This window comes from Onychostoma macrolepis, chromosome 13, assembly GCF_012432095.1.
Source record: "Onychostoma macrolepis isolate SWU-2019 chromosome 13, ASM1243209v1, whole genome shotgun sequence".
NCBI classification, from domain to species: Eukaryota; Metazoa; Chordata; class Actinopteri; order Cypriniformes; family Cyprinidae; genus Onychostoma; species Onychostoma macrolepis.
The window spans coordinates 21,226,927-21,239,218 of NC_081167.1; the positions used below are offsets into that span (position 1 = coordinate 21,226,927).

The 12,292-nt window shown below is 37.2% G+C and overlaps 1 protein-coding gene across 1 annotated transcript; it reads left to right on the forward strand.

Annotated features, from left to right (window-relative positions):
• Window positions 1-9,411: 9,411 nt before the first annotated feature.
• cfl1l (cofilin 1 (non-muscle), like) lies at window positions 9,412-12,180 on the forward strand. Its single transcript, XM_058795107.1, has 4 exons — window positions 9,412-9,570; window positions 10,755-11,050; window positions 11,545-11,621; window positions 11,759-12,180. Exons 1-4 carry the CDS (start codon window positions 9,568-9,570, stop codon window positions 11,869-11,871), a joined length of 489 nt encoding a protein of 162 aa, XP_058651090.1. The 5' UTR covers window positions 9,412-9,567; the 3' UTR covers window positions 11,872-12,180.
• Window positions 12,181-12,292: the final 112 nt, after the last annotated feature.

A 12,292-nucleotide genomic window follows, 5' to 3' on the forward strand; every position in this document is an offset into this window, starting at 1 on the left:
CTCTTATTCATTCAGTGGTAGTTTTCATGTGGAATCTACTTGAGACAATATAATGAAATTTTAAAAATAGAACACATTTACGAAAAAAACATCATAAAACAAACTAATAAAATAAAATAAAATAAAAATGTAGAAAACTGTAGAAAAATGCTTTAAAAATAAAATGCTTTAAAAAAAGGAAAAAAAATCACTTTAGTTTTAAAGAACAGACCTTTTTTAAAATTCTGTCCTTAATCCCTTATTCCTAATTTTTGAATGTTGAAATCTCTATTTTGGGCTGTAACCTCACCTCTCCAAAATAAAATAAAATAAAAAAGACGGTACCAGTCCTGGATGCTAGGCCTTTCTGTGTGGAGTTTGCATGTTTCCCTGTGTCTGCATGGGCTTGAATTTTCATTCTATTTTTATAGAGGCACAATCCAGTGAATGCACTTTTATTGTTGATTATTAATGATTCTAGTGAATTTCATTGCTCTCTGTATCCCCTAAAAAGCAGCTCAATGCACTAAGAATGTGTTGATAACAAAACTCAATAAAAATATTTCCAACATATCAGAAACAGCTGTTTTTTTTCATACAGCATAAACTTACAGAAGTCAACTGTTACAGAAAGTTTTAGCTCTTAGACAGAGCTTCAGACTTTAAAACAATAGAGAATTATATAGGTGTGCTGTCACTCCCTCTAAACTTAGGCTACAGAGCAAAATAAAAATACATTAATCACTCAAAAAAGCAAACTTAAAAAAATCTAGTTTTAAAGAATATATTCATTTTTAATTCTGTCTTTTTAATTAAATTTTTTCTAATGTTTGTTGAAATCTCTAATTTGGGCCCTAACTTCACCTCTCCACACAAACAAATAAATTAATAAATAATGTGTACAATTTGTATTATCTGTTTATCTGTCTATTTTTAAGGTTTCTTCCTGTGTGTTGTGTATTAATTTATGCAAGGTTTGAATTTAAATTTGTTTTATAATTTCAGACAAAGGTCAGGCCAAAGAAAAATAAAATTGGAGAACTCCAAATTATACGGAGAATTAAAAAAAAAAATGAAAGACTCAAAAAGAAAACTTTAAAAGATTCAAAAGATTCAAAGTCAGGCAGAAAATTATGTTTTGGTATTTTAACTACTCTGTTAATCAGTCTGTTTGTCATGTCTTGTCACGGCTGTTGTTGTCCTTGTCTTGTCTACGTACGTGTTCATTGATGTGAGCACATGGGTTTTGTTTTGACAGATCGCCATGTGCTCGTTGTCTTTGTGGTTTCCTCTTCCTATTGTTATCCTATTTACTGCTTTGGCTACCATCACACCTGTGTGTGGCTAGTTACTCCCTCTATTTTAGACCCTCTTGTGTCAGACCGGTACACGCTATGCTTTGCTCATTACCAACGGTTTTTTCGTGTTACGTCTTGTGTTTTCCAAGTGCAGTGTAGTTTCTGTTGTTTGATTTCTTTTCTTGCTTCCTCTCTGCCACTCGTTCCTCCAGATCTCTGATCCTCAGTTCCTTGCCTGGCATTACTCCCGCGCTTCTTGGCGTGCTCACTGGTATGAGGTGTGATTTGGGAACTTTTCTGTGACACCAACATCGTTAAACTATAAGAAGGCCCTATGTCGCCGCGTTAGACTTATGGTCTAAATAAATGAAGAGTTCAGATGCAAAAGCCTCTAAATGCCGCCTGAAATTTTCTTCTAAAATTAGCATTTTTATCAGGCCCCTATATTTATATTCACTTATTTCACTTTCATTGCATAGAAAAGGACCTATGCATTGCCATTAGAGTAAAATTACTGAACCTAAACATAGCAGCCTGATAAAAATGCTCATAGATGAAAATTTCAGATGGCACTTAGAGGCTTTTGCATCTGAACTCTTCAAATGGTCAGTAGAGCTGCAATTTTACCAAGTATTATACATTAATAAAACTAAAGTTGAACACGGTTATTTATTATCCAGTAGGCTAATGGAATAATAAGTAGACATTTATAATAATCATGGAGTAATCATTTCCGCATGTCGTTCCAAACCTATATGATTTTCTTTCTTCTGTGGAACATAGAAGTATTTTGAGACTTTTCCTATTATGCAAAACTTTTTTTATGTCTCTCAAAGTTTTTGGCTTCCTTATAAGCACAATGGTTAATTTCTATCAACACCAGTAATATTTATAATATGTTATGTGTGTGTGTGTGTGTGTGTGTGTGTATTATTGTCAGGGGCGTCACTAATGGGGGGAAAAGGGTGACAGAGTGCATAGGGCCCAGAGGTCTAGGGGGCCCGCGATCGCCTACTGGCCATCGGGAGCACCAGAACATTCCATTCAAGTAGTGGGCCGATGCCGAAACGAGGGAGACCTCCCCGATATTAGGCACTGTTTTTAAAATACACCGCATGCAAAACCGAATAAAGCAAATACTCCAAAAGTGTGAAGCAGCGCTACCCGATGCATCCGCCAGCCGCACGTCAAAGCAGAGCGGGATCAGTCTCCCGCACAGCGCTGACGAATGTCCACCATGCGTCTGCCACGATTTATAAGAGATAAACAGTGCAAGTTGCTTGATCCATTCAAATATGATGTTACACAGTCGTGTGATATGAGAACATTAAAGGTTCTCTAGTGATGCTGGCTGAAAACAGCCACGACAATGGGGTATATTGGAAAACACTAATAGGCTTGTCAATTCAGTACCTTGGTAATTTAACAGAGGGCGAGGCAAACAGGAAATCCAACAGACAGGCTATAGTCCAGACGAGGGGTAATCCAGAACAAGCAAAATCCAGAGTAGGCAGGGAAACACAGAATCGAGATACACAGGCGAGGATCGAAACACGGGAACTCAGGCAGAGAACAAGACTAGATATGGCTGGGAACTAAGACTGGAGAAACTAGACTGGCTCCGTAATGTAGCTATCACTAGGAGAGCGATAAACGCTAAACAATACTCAGCGATTTGAAAAGGATCTGAGTGGGTGTTATATAGTGTGTGTAATTGGCAACAGGTGAGTGTGTGATTAGTGAAATGGCACATGGGAAATGTAGTCCAAGGTAACGTGAAACAGTCTGTGTAGTGTGAGAGTCAATATAATGGAAGGGCAACCTCTGTTGGCAATCGGACAGAAGGCCACAGACCAGATTCGTGACAATGGAATAATTTTTTGAAAGTCTACAATAAGCAGGGTAAACCGGTAATAGGGTATCAGGTTTGGCCCATCACTTTGTGCCAAATTTCATGAGAGAAGTGTCAAACAAATCAAAAATCACATTTCTCAATGCAAAATCACAAAGAATTTAGGTCTTTCGCCAACTGCCATGCATAATATTGTGAAAAGATTCAGTGAATTCAGAGAAATCCCAGTATATGTGAGTCCTCAAATGGCATTGCATAAGAAACCATCATACTGCAGTGTTAAATATAGCCAGATGGGCTCGGGAGTACATCAAGTGCATCAAGAAATGCAACTTGAATCTCTGTTACTCTAGGAGAAAGCTATACATCAATTCTATGCAGTGAGCTCATCTAGTGAAAGAGATGGAAATGTGTGTTGTGCGACTTGTTCTCAGGGAAAACAGACATCAAATTCTCAGTCCCAAAGACCAAAGGGACCATCCAGAATTTCATCAGCAACAGATGCAAAAGCAAACGTCTGTCATGATATGGGGGTGCAGCAGAGCAAACGGCATGGGTTTCTGGCATATGTGCGAAGGTACCATTGGCATGGAGGCATATACTGGGATTGTACAAAGACATATACTGCCATAAAGATAACATATTTCATGTGAAGTACATGGTTATTAGATCAAGACAATGTCAGTTCTCCTTCTGTATGTGCTACTACAACAGCGTGGTTTCATGAACACCAAGTGAATATGTTTGACTGGCCTGCCTGAAGTCCAGATCTGTCTCCCATTGAACATGTATGGCCCATCATGAAAAGGAGAATCAAATAACAACAATCACAGGCTGCTGAGCAGCTGAAGTCTTGTATCAAGCGAGATTTGACAAAACTTTTGCTTGCAATAGAATCCTCAATTTCCAAACAATTAAACATTTTAATTAAAAGGAAAGTTGATGTGACAGTGTTAAACTGCCTCTATCTATACTTTTTTGGAGTGTGTTGCAGCCATCAAAATCAAAATTTGTTTATATTTACAGAATACAGTTTATTTGGTCAGTAAAAACAATGAAAATCTTGGTTTCACTTTATTTTGATGGTCCCTTTAACACATTCTATTGACTATAAGTAATGTTGCACCTACATTTCTACTAACTCTCATTAGAGTGTTAGTAGTGTATTAGTTGACTGGTAGGGTTAGGGTTTGATTAAGTTGACACGTTCTTGCAAAGTTACTTATAGTCAAGTGTTACCAAAATCTTTTCTATGTACTTTTGTCAATCAAATAAATATTAAATTTAATTAACAAATCACAGATTCTTAATTTTATTACATTTTACAAAATGTCCCAACTTTTCTGATTTGGGGTTGTATTTAATCCTGTCTAGCAACTTGAAAAATGTTGTATTGAGCTCTATAAAAGTAAAAAATGTAATGGTAAATATGCAAGCAGAAGATCAACGCCTGCTTCGACATCACTGCCTGTTTATCCCCGCCCACCAATTTGTGCATGTAGTGTTTACGAGAGGCGAACACGCAGGTCTGGGCAGAAAACAAAACTATATAGATGGCTCTGAAGACAACAAGACACTGCAGTGCCATGCTGTGGAAAACAGTGTTCGCGTTGCCTTCCTTCTGATCCAAACGTTAGGAAAGAATGAATGAATTTTATTTTTAATGAAGATCCAGACCGCGTCAGTAAGAACTCGGTCCTAACTGTTGTCATTATGTGATCATTATTGCTTTGTCTCTTCTAACAGATCGTTTGATTTGATCATTGAATCCATCCTCTGCACTTCAATAACTGTCTGGTTCAGCTCAGCTACCAAATCTGACCTCAGAAGACTACAGAGGGTAGTCCGGACTGCTGAGCGAATCATTGGTACAACCCTCTCCACTCTCCAAGAACTGTACTCATCCAGAGTGAGAAAAAGGGCTGGCAAAATCACTCTGGACCCTCACATCCAGCACACTCCCTCTTTGATCTGTTGCCGTCTGGTCGACGCTACAGAGCTCTGAGCACCAGAACGGCTAGGCACAAGAACAGTTTCTTCCCTCAGGCAATCCATCTCATGAACACTTAACAATAAACATGAAACACACAACACTATCATACATTTATTTATTTACCACACATACTTATTACATTTCAAATTTGCACCTAACATAGGCTACCTGTACATACTAAATCGTCTATTTTGTATATTGTGTTTGTGCTATTTTGCACATTGTCTATTTTGTATAGGCTATTTGTATATTATCTTCATTGTCTGTCTTGTCTTGTCACTGTCATTCTGTTGAACTGTGGAGCTTCTGTCGCCAAAACAAATTCCTCGTATGTGTAAACATACCTGGCAATAAAGCTAATTCTGATTCTGATATTTACTGAGTTATGCGTTTTTTGCGAACCAGTTCTCTGTCACATCATACAGTGCGTGAAAGAGCCACTCGGCTGCACAAATGCATGTCTACCATGTGGTGCATGTTTCCACATGTGGTTTTGGTAACTTGCAGTGATGGAGAAATAAGCTTTTGTGTTATCTGAAAGTTTTACATCCAGTCACTTTTTCTCCACTGGAGCCACTTCCGTCAGTTTTGTATTCTGCGTGTGACTCAAATGCTCCACTCTCCACTCAAATATAAAAGATGCTGTCAGTTAATGAAGATCGATTGGACTCTTGTCATGTCAGAAAGTGCTAAGACTTTCAGTTTTATGGATGTCGCCATTACTACTTATTACTTTGGTCACTGTTGCTATGGTTACTGGTAAGGAATTACCAGTAACCATATGGTTACAATGGCTTGACTCCTGTTGCACGTTCATACAGACAGTATTCGAGAAGCTACTGTAAATTGCTGTGTGAACAGGACATTTCGAGAGACACACCTGTAAGTAAATTCAGTTGTTAATCCTAAACTGACAGTGTGAACATAGCTAAGATGTGACACATTATTCACGTCATACTAATACAATGAGGAATTCTCTGCAGTGCATAAACCTTCCACACTGTCTCCTCCTCCTCTACACTCTTCTGAAGTGTTTTCAGCATCCCCTCCTAAAGAACATCAGGAAACAATTCCGGCTCGATCTCATTCCCATTAAGGCTTTGCTGAAACAGATTCTTGGTGTATAATCTCACCGTCTTAGCCAGTACACTCCTGTACTGTTCACACTCAGACTGTAATGTGCACTGACTCTCCTGGGCTGCCTGTATTTTCCCCCATTATCTCCTAATAATAAAAACAGTATTGGTGCTGTGTCTTAATTTATGCAAGGTTGACTTGATGCAGCTTGAATGTAAATTTGATTTATAATTTCAGACAAAGGAGGTCAGGCCAAAGAAAAATAACATTGGAGAACTCCAAATTAATAGGGTAGTAATAGGGTATCAGGTTATGTATGGAGCTTCTGTCGCCAAAACAAATTCCTCGTATGTGTAAACATACCTGGCAATAAAACTAATTCTGATTCTAATATTTACTGAGTTATGCGTTTTTTGCGAACCAGTTCTCTGTCACATCATACAGTGCGTGAAAGAGCCACTCGGCTGCACAAATGCATGTCTACCGTGTGGTGCATGTTTCCACATGTGGTTTTGGTAACTTGCAGTGATGGAGAAATAAGCTGTTGTGTCATCTGAAAGTTTTACATCCAGTCACTTTTTCTCCACTGGAGCAACTTCCGTCAGTTTTGTATTCTGCGTGTGACTCAAATGCTCCACTCTCCCCTCAAATATAAAAGATGCTGTCAGTTAATGAAGATCGATTGGACTCTTGTCATGTCAGAAAGTGATAAGACTTTCAGTTTTATGGATGTCGCCAATACTACTTATTACTTTGGTCACTGTTGCTATGGTTACTGGTAAGGAATTACCAGTAACCATATGGTTACAATGGCTTGACTCCTGTTGCACGTTCATACAGACAGTATTCAAGAAGCTACTGTAAATTGCTGTGTGAACAGGACATTTCGAGAGACACACCTGTAAGTAAATTCAGTTGTTAATCCTAAACTGACAGTGTGAACATAGCTAAGATGTGACACATTATTCACGTCATACTAATACAATGAGGAATTCTCTGCAGTGCATAAACCTTCCACACTGTCTCCTCCTCCTCTACACTCTTCTGAAGTGTTTTCAGCATCCCCTCCTAAAGAACATCAGGAAACAATTCCGGCTCGATCTCATTCCCATTAAGGCTTTGCTGAAACAGATTCTTGGTGTATAATCTCACCGTCTCAGCCAGTACACTCCTGTACTGTTCACACTCAGACTGTAATGTGCACTGACTCTCCTGGGCTACCTGTATTTCCCCCCATTATCTCCTAATAATAAAAACAGTATTGGTGCTGTGTCTTAATTTATGCAAGGTTGACTTGATGCAGCTTGAATTTAAATTTGATTTATAATTTCAGACAAAGGAGGTCAGGCCTAAGAAAAATAACATTGGAGAACTCCAAATTATAGCCTACAGACAATTTTAAAAATGAAGATTCAAAAAGTTCATTTAAATATTGTTTCAAAAGAATCAGGCAGAAAATTATGTTTTTGACTCTTTTAATTACTCTGTTACCAATGTCAACTCTTATTTAAGTTTTTGCTTTAAAAAAATTATCAGATTGGTCAGAAATTGTGTCAGTTAACATTCTTACTAGCTACATGTCATTTCAAAATATTTAAGTAATTTTTAATTATTCAAAATTATTCAAAATTTAATCATTTAACTTCAGTACTAACTAACAGTGTGTGTGTGTGTGTATATATATATATATATATATATATATATATATATACAGTGTGTGTGTGTGTGTGTGTGTGTGTGTGTGTGTATCCTATAGGGTGAATTCGGGTAATCTGGGACATTTTTTGCAATTTTGACTTCTGTGATATATTTATTTATTAATATATATTTGATTCATATTTATTTTAGATATTTATTTCGATATCTATCTAACACATTAGATCAACACATTAGACTTTTCTGAAATCCCTAAGATGTTTTCTAACCACACCAGAAGAAATAATGTAGATATTATGCCCAGGGTGGGTGTGGGGTGTGGGGTGTGGGGTGTGTGTGGGTGGGTGGGTGGGTGGGTGGGTGGGTGTGTGTGTGTGTGTGTGTGCCAGAACAGAACATTTTGAACTGGCCTGGGCGCAGATCCCCCTCCTGCTCAGTGATTTGAACCGTTGTATTTACTAAACTAACTGGGAATTTGGGAAATGAAATTAACGGTTTACTTCATCCTGATACCTTTGCTTGCTATTGGAATACGTTTCCCAGATTCCGTCTCTGTAGCATCTCTTTAGCTAGCTGCTTTAGCTAGCTGCTACCTACTGTGAACTTGTGCTAATGTTATAACCTCCAGAATTAACACCCATTTCTCATTATGGCATATATTAACCCTTGTCATTAGATTTATAAAGTCCCTAAATGCATATTTCCCCCATTTGAAGACTGTCCCAGATTACCCAAAGCATGCTGTCCCACATTCTCAATCATATTTGATAATGTGGGACAACAAAAAAATGTTTGAAAGAAAAAAAACTAAAACACATTTTCAACACTTTAATACATATTTTGTTGCTTGAATAGATCACAAACATAATTTGACAACAATTAGGAACATTGTCTTATTTATGACAGATTTATGTCCTTAACATTAATCTAGTCAGAATCCTATGTCATTGATCTTGTCATGCAATTCCCAGGGGAGCTTCTTGATTGACAAGTGAACCCGCCCCTTTCTGTGGAATCACCCCCATGAAGTCATGTGATTTTTGTCACAGGACATCCATGCTAAAATGATAGTAAAAGTCCTGTTGACTAAATTTGATTAGAACAGGAAATAAACACACTGGAGTTTAGGTGTCCCAGATTACCCGAATTCACCCTATAGGGTGAACTCAGGTAAAGTGGGCCACTTTTTGTAAAATGTGTAATTTAGATACCTAGATGTTTTTCTTTTCTTTTCTTTTCTTTATTACTTTTGTTCATTTTAAGGTCTAAATATAATATTTTAATTTGAATACAGTTCATATAAAGTGACCATTTTTCATGATCAGACAAACATATTTAATAGCCTACATAGATATTTGTACCTGCAATTCTGAAATGGGCCTGAAAAATCGCCTTATGAGTTACTGAGCAGTTGAAGACTTACTCTGATCATTAACATGAAACATTACTAACATTATACATTCATTTGTTGGTCTGTAATAATCATCATGATTAAACGTCATGTGTCGATCATTTTACACCTGGATTCGGGCGACAACAGGATATTCAACACAAGCACCCTGTAATTAGAAGTGTTTGCGGTTGCGCACAGCAGGTAGAAAGTCAGGTCATTCAGGACTGATCTGCTCTGAAGAGGGTGTGTTCAGAGACGCTTCTTTACTGTGCAGGGAAACAACGTACTTTTCTCCTCCGTCTCAGAGCAAGCGTCAGCCATGGTAAGCCCTCAGACTTGGGACAATTTTCTTTCAGTGTACATTTTGCATGCTGTTCAAGCATTTCATAAAAACTGGCTCGTGGTCATGCAATGCAGTTGCATTATGTGCTACAGCGTGTCATGCTGAACTCTATCTATTTGAGCGTTTCAGTATTAAGCTAACTCCTGCGGTTTTTATGGCCTCTTATTTTAGATTTATTTTCACATGTGATATTTATTTATTTATTTTAAAAAGCGAACTAATCTGAATGAACTAGTGAAGGAAAAATGTGATGGTGGATCCATTTAATTTTTAGTTAAAAATAATACTACAAGCTTATTGACGTTGATGAAAATGGGCGGAAAAGTCATAATTGTTTGTTATCTCTTTTATTCCTATATTTCCTTTTTTTAATTATTGTAATGCTTTTGTAGAGAACTATTTGGATAGGACAGAAAGAATTGGGCCACACCTTACATCGCAATGTTCATGTGTCGTAAGGTCTGAGTAATGCTTATGAATTACTAAATGTATTATTATTTTGTGATTGAGGAGAATACAATCACACATTACTGTCATTACTATTACCAGTGTTTTCAACAGGGGGTCTACCAAGCTACTCCAGTGGGCCTATGAGAAGATATAGCATATAGAACTTAAGATTTCATGATATTTATAACTATTTCCTGACTTTCTAACTTATAATCTTTAAAGCGTTAAATAATGTAGTAATAGGCGTTCCTGGGTGAGCTGAAAGTCTGACTAGATCTATTAAGGTCTATTAAGTTGGAAAACTCATTGTAGCATGTAAATTTAAAACAACTACACTGTAATGGGAAGTGTTACCAAAAAGTTATTCAGAGACATTCCTGAGTTTCCTCACACCAGAGTGTTTTGAGGTGTAACTCAGCTTCTTGTTTCGACTTGTTTGTAAAGGAACGGAATGTGAAGGCCGCAAACTGGTTCAGATTTTCACCTCATATCTTAAACTAAAGCATTTATAAAGATGGGAAATGTAGATTAAAAAAGAATAAAAATTGTTCGGTGGTAGTCATATGTCTGCCTAATCTAATAAAGGGTCATACAATGATCTGCTTTGTTTTCCTCAAAGTCATCTGTATGGAAGAAAATGGCATCTTACTTAGTCTAATTATATAGTTATCATTTCTGCATGTTTTCTTATTCTTCTTTCCCATGTCACCCAGGCCTCAGGTGTAGCTATCAGTGATGAGGTGATAGACCACTATAATTCAATCCGGGTGCGCAACATGGGAACTGAGGCGGGGCAAAGGCTTAAACTTGTGGTCATGTGTTTGAGCAAAGACCAAAAGAGCATCGTAGTGGACAATCAAAACTGCCTGAAAGTCAAAGATGTGGGGAACTCGGATGTCTTAAAGAAGATCCTCAGTAAGCTTCCTACAGATGAGTGCCGCTACGCCCTGTACGACTGTTCCTATATGAGCAAGGAGAGCGTGAAGGAGGACCTAGTCTTCATCTTATCGTATGACACCTTTGTATCTCACTGATCAATCTACTTTTGCAGTCATGTGACGGCTTGTGTTCCATGTGACTGTTTGGTTGTACTAAGAATATCTCAAGTGTAAATCGTGCCATTTTCAATTAGCTCCTTTTAGAATAAGTGGACATTTATGTCTCCTAGTAATGGGCTGAAAAAATCCCACTGAAGCCTAATCTATGCTTCCTTTGGCAATACATGCTTATTGATGACATTTGAAGTTAATTTTTTTTTTGTGGGAACTTCAGCATCCAGCAGAAACAAACATGAATATTCAAGATCAGCTCATAATAAAAAAGTGAGCCAACATACAATTTTTTTATTCGATGGTCAAAGACGTCCATCTAGTGCATGTTTTCATAGAAAAACAATTAGAAAGCAGCATATTGGAACACAAAATGCATTCTGTAAGCAGCCGCCATTACAATAGTTTTCCCTACTTTTATTTTCACCATCGTGTGTGTCTATTTATTCCACAGTGCCCCTGAAACTGCCTCCTTAAAGAGCAAAATGGTCTATGCAAGCTCAAAGGCTGCTCTTAAGGCCAAAATGCCAGGTTGGTCATGGTCCTTTTAATGTTACAATTAATATTTTAATTTTATTTGTAAAGCGCTTCTTACAGTACACATTATTCCAATGCAGTTTAATAGAAAATGAAAACTAAAGAAGATTACCTGTGCTTTTTCTCTATAGGTTTGAAATTTGAGTGGCAAATTAATGAACCTGCAGACAGAGAAGCATCATGTCTTGTGGAGAAACTTGGTGGAAGGGACACCGTAAAGTCTTTGGAGGGGAACAGTGTGTAAAATCAGACCAATGACCCAACAGCCCCCTTATCAGCCTGTTAGTCAAAATGAAAAATTGTACCTTTAAGAATTTTTTTTTCAAAATTGTTTAGGTGTGCTTATAAGCTTTGTATTTCATTGGAACCAGTATTTGTAATTTGACCAAGTGAGAACAACTCATTTATCCATTTACAATTAATGATCATCATTAAGCAAACACCAACACTTTTTACTAACAACCCGTCAAATATAGTATAATGACAGCAAAAATTCTGTTAGAAATTACAATTGGACTGTGTACATGAAAAATAAAATCATGTGATTTAAGAACTTTTAATGTTTCTTAATTAACTTAATATAATTAACAAAAAAAGTTACAGCTATGTTAGGCATTATGAAATGTTTCTGTATTTTCTAATTCTAAATCTACTGTATACGCAGC